General features: G+C 42.3%; 1 protein-coding gene across 1 annotated transcript in view; it reads left to right on the top strand.

The window, feature by feature from the left end:
- LOC137380054 (receptor-type tyrosine-protein phosphatase gamma-like) overlaps window positions 1-14,838 on the top strand; it is an 870,349-nt gene that overhangs the window by 773,635 nt on the left and 81,876 nt on the right. Inside the window, exon 14 of the mRNA XM_068051600.1 lies at window positions 4,989-5,080. Coding sequence (XP_067907701.1) covers window positions 4,989-5,080 — 92 coding nt within the window. The remainder of the gene's footprint in view (window positions 1-4,988; window positions 5,081-14,838) is intronic.

The following is a 14,838-nucleotide window of genomic DNA, read 5'->3' as shown; positions in this document are numbered from 1 at the left end:
ACTAGAGTAGCAAGAGTGTGTACAGCTCGCATTCTCCATTTCTCTCGGTTACCAGTAGTCCTCAGCACGCTGATCTATCCCCAGCATTCCATCACTTTGCTCACCGCCCATCACAAGGTGACACCGTACGACCTCCCATTCTCATTCTCATTCCAAATACATACTGACCTTTTCCTTGTTCTCTTCACAACAGCGACCAGCTTGATGCAGCCTACTTTGTCTGGGCCATATTTTAGAGAGCCCTCAGATCGATTAAGGCTGCTGAACTTTTGCTTCAATAGGCCAACGGCATGCTCTATCAATGTTCCTGCAGCAACCCGGAAGATACCGCGCAGGGTGCTCACAAGTTGTCGTATTTTAAGATAGTGGCGTGTATGGCTGCACAAAAAAATTTAAATCTATCACGCATTGAAATAAACAGGCCACACACAACAAAAAAAATTGTAGGGAACATTGTGTTGCATGATGTTTCTGCTGATCACATTAATCTAATTGTACCTATTGTTCAGGCATGATGCGATTGTGGAGGTGTGGCATCAGCCATATCTATGAAGCTTCCCTGGTGAGGACAAGACAGATCTCTTGTCCTCACCAGCCATCCTCTGGCGTAAAGTGGGGGGATGGATGTGTCTTGCAAGATGATACTGTTGTCACAGCAGACTGTGAAACCGGCAGACACGTGCCTTATCTTTCTGTGGCGATATAAATCCCATGGCTATAAGAGCAGGTCAGAGGCTAGGAATCCTGCAGCGAGTAACTCACCTCCTGACTTCCCAAAGCCTGTCCACCATCTACAAGGCACAAGTCAGGAATGTGATGCCTGGACGGGTGCAGCTCCAACAACACTCAGGAAGCTTGACATCATCCAGGAAAAAGCAGTCTGCTTGATTGGCACCTCATCCACAAACATTCATTTCCTCCACCACCAACACACAGTGGCAGCAGTGTGTACCATCTACAAGATGCATTGCAGCAACTCACGAAAGCTCCCTCGATAGCACATTCGCGACCTCTACCACCAGAAGATGCATGGGAACACCATCACCTGCAAGTTCCCCTCCCAGCCACACACCATCCTGACTTGGAACTATATTACCGTTCCTTCACTGTCACTGGATCACAATCTTGGAACTCCCTTCCTAACAGCACTGTGGATGTACCTACCCCACGTGGACTGCAGCGGTTTAAGAAGGCGGTTCACCACCATCTTCTCAAGGGCAATTAGGGATGGGCAATAAATGCTGGTCTAGCCAGCGATGCCCACATCCCATGAACAAATTTTAAAAAATCACACACTGGTTGTACGTTGCTGGAGTGAAAGCCCTTCTTGTCGACAAAAACTCCTGGTTCTGGTATCCTGGTAGCTGCATGAATGCAGCATATTATGTCCTAGATATGAGGAACCCAGCAATTGCTGCAAATCCCAGAGCTCTCACTTTCTGGCTGTTGGTGTCCATTGGGAAGATAATGTACTGGTTTGCTCTGACAAGCAGAAGACCTTTGGTGACCAACTTGATGCAGCTGTGCATTGCAGACTGGGTGATGTCTCCTATACTGCCCTAGTGGGAGCCTGAAGCAAAACAGTTAAGGGTGGTGCCGAATTTGACAGCCATTTGTAAAGCATGATCCTTTGGTCCATCAGGCAGCAAGTCTTGCACCGAAGACTGCCTAATTCAGCAACAGCTTGATTGATAAATTACGGCCTTCTGTTGCCTTGTTTCACGAGATATCCAGGGAACTGACTCGGCCAATATACCTCATGGGCTGGGTGAGGTCTTCTATGAGCAGTTCTCCTCACCTGCCATTTTCTAACAGACCCACTGCTGATAATCTTGGTTGTTGAGGCTGCTGTTGCTGCTGTTTATCTTCCTCCATCTAAAGGAATGAAGGAATAACAGCATCTATGATGAGCAGTGAGTGCTTAATCAATAAAAGTAAGGGCAGCAAAAATCAGAAAGAAGCAATTGCCAAGCTCTGCCTTGGTAATCCAGTTATGACAATAGTGCACAGATCCTACTGATCTAAAAGCCTGCAGGTGAGTGCCCTTTTTAATACTGCTTCCCAGTCGTGACAGTCTTTCTGAGGCCAATCCTGCACAGTATTAATCAGCAGTTTGGCATATAGGCAGGACTTCTGGCCTGTCCAATTAAAATAGCATCAGGGACCCAATAACATTGATTTGCAATTATTTACGAGGCACCCACCTGTTCTGCGTTAATGCCTTTTGTGCACTTTTTAGTTAACCAATTAAAATGACAGTCGACTACCCAAGCAGGAATGGGCCAGTGTCGATTTCTAATATTTTAATCACTCACCTGCCACGTTCGTGCCAAGCATTTTGGGTCAAAGTTGATGCCTTAATATTCTGAGGACTTCCTTTTGCTAATTATTTTTTTAGCAGATCTTGTTGTGAACCTACACAACTGTTAGATGTCAGTTTCCTGGCTGAAAACTAAAGTGAACCATTCTCATCTATTTCTGTGATTGGAATTTAATTGGCTTCAAAGATGACCTTAGTTTAAAAAAATGTAATGTTACTGATACTAATACTAATACTTACTAATACAGTTATGTTATTGTCACAATTTGCAATACTGGTCACTTTTAATATCACCAGTTCCTAACATAATTTTAGAATGTAACATCTGCCAATAGATTATAAATGCCATAATTAATTGGATACACACCCTGTAAAAGTTTCTAATTCAAATGCTTTCTTTAACTCAAAATAAATACTAGGCTTGCTTTTTTTCAACTCTGAAAGTCAGAATAAAGTCAAATGTTGCAGGACAAATCCAATCTGGCCAATTATCTCCCCATCAGCCTATGCTGAATCATCAACAGTCATCGCCGCAGGAGTTCCTCAAGGCAGTGTCCTAGGCCCAACCATCATCAGCTAATTTGACAATGACCTTCCGCCCAACATACAGTCAGAAGTGAGCATGTTAACTGATGATTGTGCAGTGTTCAGCACCATTCACAGCTCCTCAGGTAAATGAAGCAGCCTTTTGCCCTCATTCAGCAAGACCTGGACAACACCCAGATAAGTGGCAAGTACCATTTGTCCCACATAATTGCCAGACAATGACCACCTCCAACAATAGAGAGGTTAACCACTTACCCCTGACATTCAACAGCATTACCATCATAAAATCCCCCACCATTAACATCCTGGGGTCACCATTGGCCAGAAACTTAACTGGACAAGCCACATAAATACCTTGGCTATGAGAGTGGGTTGGAGTCTGGGAATTCTGTGGTGAGAGACTCACTTCCTTACTCCCTAAAGTCTGTCCATCATCTACAAGGCACAATCAGGGATGTGAATACTGTTAGCTTGCCTGGATGAGTGCAGCTACAGCAACACGCAAGAAACTTGACAACATGCAGGACAAAGCAGCCTGTTTGATTGGCACGCCATCCACCACCTTAAACATTCACTTCCACAAGATGCACTGCAACAACTCACCAAGACTTCTTCAATAGCACCTCTCAAGTCGATGACCTTCACCACCTAGAAGGACAAGGGCAGTAGGTACATGGGAACACCACCACCTCTAAGTTCTCCTGCCAGCCACACACCATCCTGACATGGAAATATATTGCCGTTCTTTCATCCTCGTTGGGTCAAAATCCTGGAACTCCCTAGCTAACAGTGTTGTGAGAGTAGTTTCACCATAAAAACTGCAGCAGTTCAAGAAGGTGGTTCACCGCCACCTTCTCAAGGGCTTTTAGGGATGGACAATAAATGCTGGCATTACCAGCAATGCCTACATTCTGTGAATAAATAAAAAAAATTAAAAGAGGAAATTAAGCAATTAAATCTGCATGGGTTTTGAATTGTGCAGTTATTCAGAATACTTCAGTCACATTAATCATATTTGGAATTATCATTTATTCTTATATATACTGATAACCAAGAATTTTAATATTCTGTGTGATAAAACAGAGTAAGACACCAAATGAATAATCAAAGCCTTTAGCTGCAGTTGAGTTATTGTGAGTGCCTTAATTAGCAGACAGTAATTACTGCTCAGCAGTTATACAGTGTGAGATCACCCTGTATAACAGAACAGTGCATTGGAAAAACATTAGGGGCATTTTTTGTTTTCTGGGTGATATCAGTAAATGTACATGAATCAGGAAATGGCAACGTTAGGGCTATATGCAGGTGCTCCCAAACAGTTTATTGAGGGCATCATTGTACTATAATAATCCTTTTGTTAGAAGCCCCTGATGAACATCGCAGTCCCTCCTCCTGTCACAAGAGCACAGAGAGCCTCATTTGATATTCAGTTCCAGCCCAAGGAAAGTCATTAAATCAGATGAGCAATGACGCTGGAGTTTGAGTCCAGCTTCAGTCAACATCACCATGCAGAGGCTGTTCACAGCTCTGTGTGATTTTCTTGTCCGTGCCTTCTCAATGATGACCAATTTGTGCTCGTTACTTTGCATCAAGTACAGGTAAAATATTGGGAGGTTTGTGATGCCACACATCTTTCACCATCAGAAACTGTTGTGCTTGAATCCTCCTTTGTGGTGTGATATTTTCATCCTTCTTGGGCCCCAGGCTGCTTCTCAGGCCATTTAAGAGCATATATATTGATTTATCTTTCTTAGCAGCTGTAATTCAGTTTTGTGTTATTGCTCCATATGGCCTCAAAATGATAAGCTATTATTTTTTTTTTTAAAACAACTTTAAAAAAAAATGAAAGTGTAATTATGTTAGGTTTGAAAACTATTGAATATTGCCTTTGATGCACTTCTGAGGACAGAAAAATAATTTAGATTCACAGTCATTTTAATTCTTTGATGACTTTTTTCAAAGACCCATCAGAAACCTTTGAATGATTAACAATAAAGAGCAAATTTAAATGATGGCAGTACGCCAGGATTTATTTACAGGCACCCACAATTTCAAAGACTCAAATTCTTGTCTGTGCATATAGTTTTCCAGAGAATAAGCACATTGTTTATTTTCCCCTCAGAAAGTGTTTTCAGACAGCGCACTTCTATGTGGAGGATAGCAGTTCACCGCGAGTGGTTCCTAATGAAAGCATTCCCATTATCCCAATTCCAGGTAAGTCAATTATTCTTTATTTCTCAAGATACTTTGTGCATATGTTGAAACACAATTTTTGAATGCCATTTAGTTCAGGTTCATATTTACACAACTTAACCAACATATGTAGCACAAATATCCTTCAAAGTTAGTCTTCAGTTTAGCTGTGATTGTGTGAAGTACTTTGTAGGAGAACCAGTCTGTTAGTATGTTTATATTTTTCAATGTAATAACAAACTTAGAAATTTTTTTACTAACTCAAAACACAGGTTAGATGGAATGTCTCTATTGTCTTATACTGAAAATATCATATTTTGATAATCTGTTTAATTGCTATGTTGACCTTGCCTGAAGTGAGTGATTTGTGAGCTTGCGAGAAACACAGGACCATTGATTTCATACAAAGTTTTAGTTCAAAATCCTGATGATGGTTAACAGTGAGCTATAATTTAACCTGGTTGGTGCAGAAATGGAGGGAAGGGGAAGGACAGCTCATTCCAGAGATACATGATAGATTTTGCCTGCATTTGACCCACAAGGAATGCAAGACATGAATAAAAGAAGTATAATATGGTGTGTGTGTGTGTGTACGTACACATGCATGTATTTATATAAATGGTTGTGATAAAGGAAATAAAGTAAGCTCGTGATATTCTGGCAAGGGGATTGTTTCAGATACCACTGGATAAATTGTTACAATGTTTTCTACAGAGCAATTTAAAAATGCTGCTCTGTTTTTGGTCAAAAACATTACTGGTGCATAATGTGCAGATTCCTCAGACATTAAATGATATTTTATGGATTAGAGCTTCTCCATAGTTCTTATTATCTGGCTCTCAAATGCTGAGAACCCAAATGTTGCTGATTTTCTTGTCTGTCAAATATCTGTCAGCAGGATGATAAGAGCATGTCACAAAACATTGATTTGATAGTAGGCTGTAAGGATGTAAGCATACATTTGTCACACTGTTACACATTGCTTTCATCAGTGCCCTTTCACCGTAATGGCAGGAGCATTAAGGTTAAAGACATGTATCTGTTAATCCTTAGATAAGGGATCAAGTATTCCCCCAGTTGGTAGTTGCACACTGTCTCTTAAGATCTGCTGGAATACTATTGAGTATTTGAAGAATATGCTTTTTATGATTTTATTTGCAGTGCCACTGTGAAGCAGAGGTGAATGCCTAATGTTTGACTTCTCTGTGCAGTAGTTAAACAGGCCTGCCTGGATAAATTATCTTCATCGACTGCCTGTCATGGGTTTTCATTGGGTGCTGTTGATCACTGTCTTCTGTTCATTCACTTTGAATAATTGTCCCTGTCTGTCTATTGACAAGTGTAGACGTCAGGCCCAGAGAAGCAGATTGCAGATGAACATAAGGTTCACTTTGACAACAAGACCCCACTGGACTATTATTGCCGCAAATTTTTAGTTTTGCTTTTAGTTTCCCACACAGATACTTTGCTTCTCTCCTGATCATGAGATAGTTCCATTATTTGGCTTTAACTTCATACAAATATTTTGCAAGGAAGCAAAAATTGTGAATTTCTTTAGGCTATTATTTTATGCTTAAGATTAATATAAACCAAAGGGTTTAGAAACATCTGAGCATACAAAAGCAATAGCAGGAAAAGACCAGCTGGTCCACTGAGCCTGCCCCATACAGTCGTTGATGTCTAAAGTAGCAGGATTCACAACACCCCCCACTAATCCTAACCAAACAGCTATTTAAAAAGATGGCAGTTAAAATGTCTCTTAATGTTGCTGAGGCAACTATTTCCAACTTTTGAGTCATCTGGCAACACAGTTCATGAACATGGGCAAGTTCCCAATCTTGACCACGTGCTTTCGCAAAGCATTGAACACAGATGAGATTGATTCCCTTTGTCCTGGTGGAAATTGTCAGTTTGTCCAAGTGCATCTGTATGACGGAATTGGCAGAGGCCTCATAGAATCAGTTCTGCTAGTTGGCAAAATGCATAATGCAGGCTTATAAATTTGAATAGAAGTTTTAATTATTGGTGGTTTTTATACTCAGTTTAGCCATCATGTGAAATTTGTGCCAAAAATCAAGTGTGCGGTGAATGATCACTGCGCCTGAGTGTACAGGTCCAAGGCACACCTAATATTTGACCTTGGTTCTTATTCTCAAAATAGGTACAGTGCCATCGAATTTGAGGTAATGTTGAACTGTATTGCCAGATTTTTTTTATTTGTTTCATGGGATGTGGGCATCACTGGCAAGACCAGCATTTGTTGCCCATTCCTAATTGCCCTTGAGAAGCTGGTGGTGAACTGCCTTCTTGAACTGCTGCAGTCTTTCTGCTGCGGGCACATCCATGGTGCTGTTAAGGAGGGAGTTGCAGGGTTTTGATCCAGTGACAGTGAAGGAACGGCGATATATTTCCAAGTCAGGTTGGTGTGTGGCTTGGAGGGGAAACTGCAAATGGTGGTGTTCCCACACGTCTGCTGCTCTTGTCCTTCTAGTTTGAAGAGGTCGAGGGTTTGGAAGGTGCTGTTGAAGAAGGCTTGTGAGTTGCTGCAGCACATCTTGTATATGGTACACACTGTTGCCACTGTGCGCTGGTGGTGGAGGGATTGAATATTTAAGGAGGTGGATGCCATTGCCAATCAAGCGGGCCGCTTTGTCCTGGATGGTGTCGAGCTCTGTCTAGCTCAGCCTTGAATATATTCACTGCTCTCTGTTTTGAAGTGTTTTCCTGGCCTGTTGCAGAATTTGAGCATTTATGTAAAAGCTAACCCAGGCTTTCTGTCTGAAGCTCAGTCATCCTCTGCTCCATTTACAAATCGTTGCATCTTCTTGAATATTCTTCTTCTTTAGTGTGACATTGCCAGTAATAAAGATTTGGAACATTGTGGACTGTAGAAGAATGATACTTTGGAAAGGAGCGCAGGACCTTGAATATCACTGGTTGCATGTTCTGACTCAGAAACACAAGGTTACTGCCTATTCGTTCTTTTAAAAAATAAATTGTTTTAACCAAGGATTGTTTTGGTGGGGATGGTCTTTTTGTTTTCATTGTTTTTTGTTTGTGGAGGACGTTCAGTTAGGCACCTTCCCAACCAAGAGGATAAGCTGGAGATTATTCCAAGGTTCGACTGGTTCACAGAGGATGTGCATGAATGAAGTACAAGGTGGTTTCTCTTCTAACTTTTCAATTCTTTTCTGTGGGGAATTGTAGAAACAAAGCCACATCCTGCAAATCTATTGATAAAGAGACAACTCCAATATGCTGCTGATCTCTTTATATAAACAGTTTATCAAAATGAGCTACTGGACAATGTAATTGTTTACAGTACTTCTAATAGGGAAGCAAGCTAGCAACACAAGACAACAGTCTCAAACCAATGGGAGTTGCATTAAGGCCTCTGGCAACACCTTTACAAAGCTGCAGCATGCTTAGTTACCTGGCAACCACAGAGACAATAGCATGTATTTCAGAAATGGGCATTAAGTATTTATTGGTAATGAAGCACTTCATTTTGGTTAGCCAATAAATAATCCAGTTGCAATATTACCTGCACTTTTTATAATTAGTAAATGATCTTGTTATCCACCACCTATGATGATGTGCACTGCTACTTCACCAGCCCAGCTTCAGGACTGTTTGAGAGAAATAATTCAACAAGTAGTCACCACCACCAATTGGAATATGGCAGAATATTTGTTAGGGACCTTGAACATGCGTGGATGAAAATTCATAAACTTATCAGAAATACTAATCATGTTTCGAATAGCACCATATTGTTCGGTTTTATTGGTCCACCTTGTAGATGTGCACTGGCCTATCTTTTAGTTGCCTCTGATTGCTTCTGAAATGTAGTGCTTGTGACTTTAATACAAGGACATAACTTGCTGTTGGAAGAAATTGTAACAAATTGCAACAACTTTACAAGATCAGTCAGAGGTACTTCCTTGTCTTTCACCTTCTTCTTTGGCCTCCTTGTCTCGAGAGACAATGGGTAAGCGCCTAGAGGTGGTCAGTGGTTTGTGGAGCAGCGCCTGGAGTGGCTATAAAGGCCATTTCTAGAATGACAGACTCTTCCACAGGCGCTGCAGATAAAATTGGTTGTCGGGTCTGTTACACAGTTGGCTCTCTCCTTGCGCTTCTGTCTTTTTTCCTGCCAACTGCTAAGTCTCTTCGACTCGCCACCCTTTAGCCCCGCCTTTATGGCTGTAAACCAGCTCTGGCAATCACTGGCAACTGACTCCCACGACTTGTGGTCAATGCCATAGGACTTCACGTCGCGTTTGCAGATGTCTTTAAAGCGGAGACATGGACGACCAGTGGGTCTGATACTAGTGACTAGCTCGCTGTACAATGTGACCTTGGGGATCCTGCCATCTTCCATGCGGCTCACACGTCTTTCACCATTGTACTCTTAAGACTCCCTCTTGTGTAATAAGGCTGCAAGGAGCCAGCCAGTAAATTTGTTGCAAGTGAGGAAATTTCAACTATACTTTGCAGAGAAAACTATGAATTCCTAAAATTCAAAGGCTCTTACAACATTCATTGAGGGAATTCTCCTGTTTTGACTAGTTTCCAGACTGCATTAACGAACTGATCTTTTTCAGCAGATGTATTAACACAGTATATTATGCTGTGTTTGTCTATATTACAGCAGGTGCTGGACTTCAAAGTAAGCCAATACCTGTGAAGTGTTTGAGAGGTTTCTGAGAGATGTGAATGTGATAAAAATGAATTCTTTTGTCTAGTTTTAGCTAGCTGCTGGCTTCTTTCTTGATACAAAAGAAAGCAAAAAGCTGCTGCGCTCATAGAAATCCCACCTCAGTCTAAATCAATTCTATAGCCCTGACTGTAACTCCCAACTGAAAGTTGTGTGGAAGAGAAGCCAAGGCGAATGGCAAACTGTCTGACCCTCTGCTGCTTACGTCCAGGAGCTTTTAACACCTGGACCTCATCTGCATAACTGCCATCAGTGTTAAACTGACAAAAAACGTTAACTGGCTAGAGTGGGATTTTGGGCAGCAAGAGGCTGCTGCTGGGGACCTGAAGGATTGGTCCCCCATAGCCAAGTGGCTGGGTGAGTGGTCAGGATGGTAGGGGTTTGGGAGAGAATATATTTCTGCATTGGAATATGTTTATCAAAATGTAAAAGACAACAGTGAAGGAGCTCTGGAGCTTGCGCCTTGTTCCACTATGACACAACATCAAGGCTGTAATCTTACAGAGGCCCGTTCAAATGATGAATCCATTTGAAACTGAGCAGCTAGTAAATTCTATAAATTAAAAATATAGATACATTTATTCTTAAAAACCTATGGCCAAAATTAAATCATACAGTTGTCCTTAATTAAAAATAACTCAATCTGCCTGATTAAATTATAACTTTAGAAATCTACTAAAATAATGACTTCAACATACAATCCTGTTGGCAGATAGAAGCCTATGTACTATCTGTGACTCTTTAACTAGAGGGCAGAAATTTAAGATTGTTACCAAAGGAATGAAGGGAGAAGTTAGGAGAATTTTTTTTATGCAGAGTTGTAAAAGCATGGAACACCCTGTCAGCAACAGTTATGATGGCTTGTAAAAGAAAAATATAAAAAGTGTACAGGGAAAGGGTCTAAGTGGCAGCTCTTTCAAAATGTTGGCACAGGTGCAATGGGCCAAATGGCCTACATCTGTGCTGTAAATTTTATGATTCTGTTAAATTCCTGACTCCAGTTGGAATGTCCGAGTAGGTGTATTATAAATCCATTCTCAGTGTATTCCATGGGTAATTCTAACATTGTGCTGTTAATTGATTCACATGTGCAACCTTAATTATTTCCCCTTTCTGGGAGCTGCATAATCCAAATGAGCCTTCAATAGAATTGTGAGCCCCAGGTGCCAGATGCAGCTACAATGATTAGTTTCTAGAGAATCATAATAGGGATGCTAGATGAATTTAACAATACATTGCATCAGCCATCGCCAGGATAAGAATTGCACAGAAAAGATTTAAAAACACACACATTAGGGGACGAATTCAACTCTAGGTTTCCCATCAACCTACATAAAACAGGAATTAGGCCTCTGAATTTCATGTTGCGAACTGCCATGCCCAATCTGGACCTAATGTGTGCCAGATGCCATATTGACTCAGATAACTTTTAGTGATATAGGGCAAACACCTGAAAGCAGCAGGGGCCTTATAAATATATAGAAATTAGGCCCTACATCTGGTTAAGGACCCTTCTGTCAAATTGAACTTTGGGACAGCTGTATTTGTCGTTCTAAAATTTGGCCTCAAATCATTGGCAGCAACAGTCGGGAAGGTGGTTGCAGCAGCATTGTTTAAAGGGATCTTCAGCTGCATTTTAAATAAGCATCTAGTTAGTAATTTTCTACTACTGTGAGCTCTTATACCTACTTCTGGCTGTGGCGATTGCTGGAGCTGGCCAGGAAGATTGTATCAGATTCTTTTTTGGAACTGCAGGACAGTCTCTGTCCTAGGGCTTGGGCACAAATCCTCTGGCAAAGTGGATATGCTGCTCGGCCTGCCATTGGGGCTGGGAATGTGTATGAGAAAGAGCAGCCAAGGTAAGAGTGCCAAGACCTGCAGCTGCTAGGAAAAGAGGGAGAAGAAGAGGATGCAGGAGACTTGCACCATGTGAGTGCACAGGAACATAACATCTTGCCTCCAGCACAAGTCTTGCGCCTCTCTCTGATGTCATCAATCACAACCCAGTTGCTCCATCCACTTTGCGCCTATTTTTGGCACAAGTTGAGTTTTTCTTCCAGTGCTTGGTTCAAGTAACCGTTACAAGTTGTAGGTGGTAAATATGTTTGGCATTAATTTCTGTGTGGGTTCTGCTGATCGTCTGTTGTCCCTTGGATGGAAGATCTGCAGAAACCCTGGAGAAACGGCATAAACATCACTTATTCCATTTCTCCAAGATTTCTGTGGATGTTCTGGTGAATGTTCAAGAGAACCCCTGCAAAAATGCAACACTGTTGTGTTGAGTATATTGAAGAAAGAAAACTCTCCCTTTCCTCCCCCACCAATAACTTGAGTTTGAGAACAGAAAGTGCTGGAAATGCTCAGCAGGTCTGGCAGCATCTGTGTAGAGAGAAACAGAGTTAACATTTCTGGTTGAAACGTTAACTCTGTTTCTCTTTGCACAAATGCTGCCAGACCTGCTGAGTATTTCCGGCACTTTCTGTTCTTATTTCAGAGTTCCAGCATCCGCAGTGTTTTGCTCTTACATAACTTGTGTTTTGTGCTTTTCTTGCTGCTTTTCCATCATGAGTTCAAAATTCAGGTTGCAGTTGAAGTCATGTAACTGATGTGAAATTCAACAGCAGCTGTGTTCTTTTTGTATTGCGTTTAATGCGTTAAGTTCTTTGCTGTTAAACTTCATTGATGTTTCACCTGCTTATTTCTTTACATATTTGTGAATTTCAGCACTCAAACAAATTAAGTTCAAGTTAGTTGTGTAGATCCTCATAAACTTTATGCAGGGTAGATAAGCACAGGTACTTACCATGAGCTTACCACAAGACATTTGGAAATAACATTTTCATACAGTGCAACCTTCAATATCTGTATTCTTGTTCTCCAGGTTGCCAATTAGCTAACAAAAATTTTCAGGGCAAAGCTTTCCACAGCCTGATTGCACCCCTATTTCCTTGTATGACATAAATGAACATCACAGTCCCAGAGTGATAACATTTAATGGATTTTATTTGTGTTGTATTTGTTCTTTGCTTATCATATTTTATGTCTTATGTGCAAAATGAAAATGTTGGGATTCTTGATCATATTTTCCCATTATCCATCAGCAAATAAATAATCTGCTGATGGACAAAAAGATCAACACCATCCAGGATAAAGCAGCCCACTTGATTGGCATCTCATTCACCACCTGAAACATTCACTCCTTCCACCAGCAATGTGGCTGCACTGTGTATCACCTACAAAATGCACTGCAGAAACTTGCCATGGCTTCATTGAGAGTACCTCCTAAGCATGCGACCTCAACCACCTAGAAGGACAAGGTCAGCAGGCACATGGAAATGCCATTACCTCCAGGTTCCCCTCCAAGTCATACAGCATACTGCCATTCCTTCATCGTTGCTTGGTCAAAATCCTGGAACTTCCTACCTAACAGCACTGTGGCAGTACCTTTGCCACACGGCTACAGCGGTTCAAGAAGGCATCTCACCACCATCTTCTTGAGGGAAAATACGGATGTTCTATTCCAAAAAGCCAGTTGGTGAAGGATAGTACAGGAGCCAATCTTTACTTATTTATAGAGTGAAACATTACAAGCATACACCTCCTAACTCAACCACACCACAGTTTCAATAAGTGTTTCTCTCTATTGTGCTGAAGTGAAACCCAATTAATGCTCTCCACCTGTGTACAATTAACAGAGTGTCTCCTGACAACACAGGCCATGCGCAGAGCAATCGACGACATCATCAGTGCGTCCAAACATTTGCCACCTTGCCAGTATGAATCTGCGCATGCGTGCATCGATGTCACCATGTAATGATGCCAGACGTAATGATGTCTGAAGGTTCCCTCACCTCTCAATGGCTGCAATCGCTGCCGCCATTCCCCCTCAACAGTGCCCCGCTTCGGCTGCTGGCTTCCCGCTCGCCTCGCCGCTTCCCCACCCGCCATTCCTAGGTCTGGTGCTCCAGGCCTCGCCGCTTCCCCCCTCAGCCCCTCACTCCCAGCCTCGCCACTTCCCCCCTCGGCTTCTTGCTCCTGGCCTTGCCGCTTCCCATCCTCGGCTGTCCGCTTCCCGCTTCCTCTGCCGCCCTCTCCCCCCTCCCCCCCCCCCCACCCCGCCAATCGCTCCTGTCGCACCGCCCAGAGCAATGGCGGGGAACAAGTCGCTGAGGATGGAGCAAATGGCTGAGGGGTGATGGGACGATGTGGAGAGCAAGCCGCCAAGATGGGGGAAGCGGCGATGCCTGGACCGAGCAGCTAGTGGGGGGCGGGGGAGAAGCAAGGAGCGAGCGGCCGAGGTGGGGAAGTAGTGAGGCGGGGACTGAATGGCTGAGGGAAGGCAGTGGTGACGCGGGGAGCAAATGGCATGCAAACAGGTGCAGGAGGGAGTGGTGAAGAGAAGCGGCGATGGCAGGTGGGAGCGGGGTACTGTTAGGGTGGGATGGAGGTGGCAATCGCAGCCATTGAGGGGGTTTGGGTTTAATTCATTTCTAGTGACAAATTGAGCAGCGCCATTTTTATTACTGGCAGCTGCCTGAGACATTGCAGACAGTGAAAGTTCAGTGGGTGAGGCTGCATTTGCGCATGTGCCAGTACTGCAAACGCATCCTACAATTAAACACAATTGATATACAATTAACAAGGGATGAACAATAAATGCTGACCTTGCCAATGATGCCCACATCCCATGATTGACAAAAATGCCATAATGGAGGTCCAACTATAATTCCATTACATTGCCATACAAATGCAGCATTTTGTATTGAATTTACTTGTATTATCTTCTAGTTGCTTTATTTTCATATGCATTACTCCCAGGAAAATGAGTTTCCTCAAATCAGAATAGTTTCATATTAAATAAATTTTTAAAGTTCTTTATCCTGCCTTTATTACAAACTTGTAGCCTTTCATGGTGAGCCAAATTTTGAGGGTAATCAGCCTAAGCAAGCCTGGTATAAAAGGAGGAATAATGGAACTACAAAGCAGAACTATCAGCATCCAAAGAGAAGTCAGGTTAAAATTTGCTTGGTGATACCTCTGACAAAGGGTCCTACATTCTGATGAA

The sequence above is a fragment of the Heterodontus francisci genome, chromosome 19 (genome assembly GCF_036365525.1).
Source record: "Heterodontus francisci isolate sHetFra1 chromosome 19, sHetFra1.hap1, whole genome shotgun sequence".
NCBI classification, from domain to species: Eukaryota; Metazoa; Chordata; class Chondrichthyes; order Heterodontiformes; family Heterodontidae; genus Heterodontus; species Heterodontus francisci.
The sequence above is the reverse complement of the archived record's forward strand: the minus strand, read 5'-3'. Positions and strand labels throughout refer to the sequence as shown.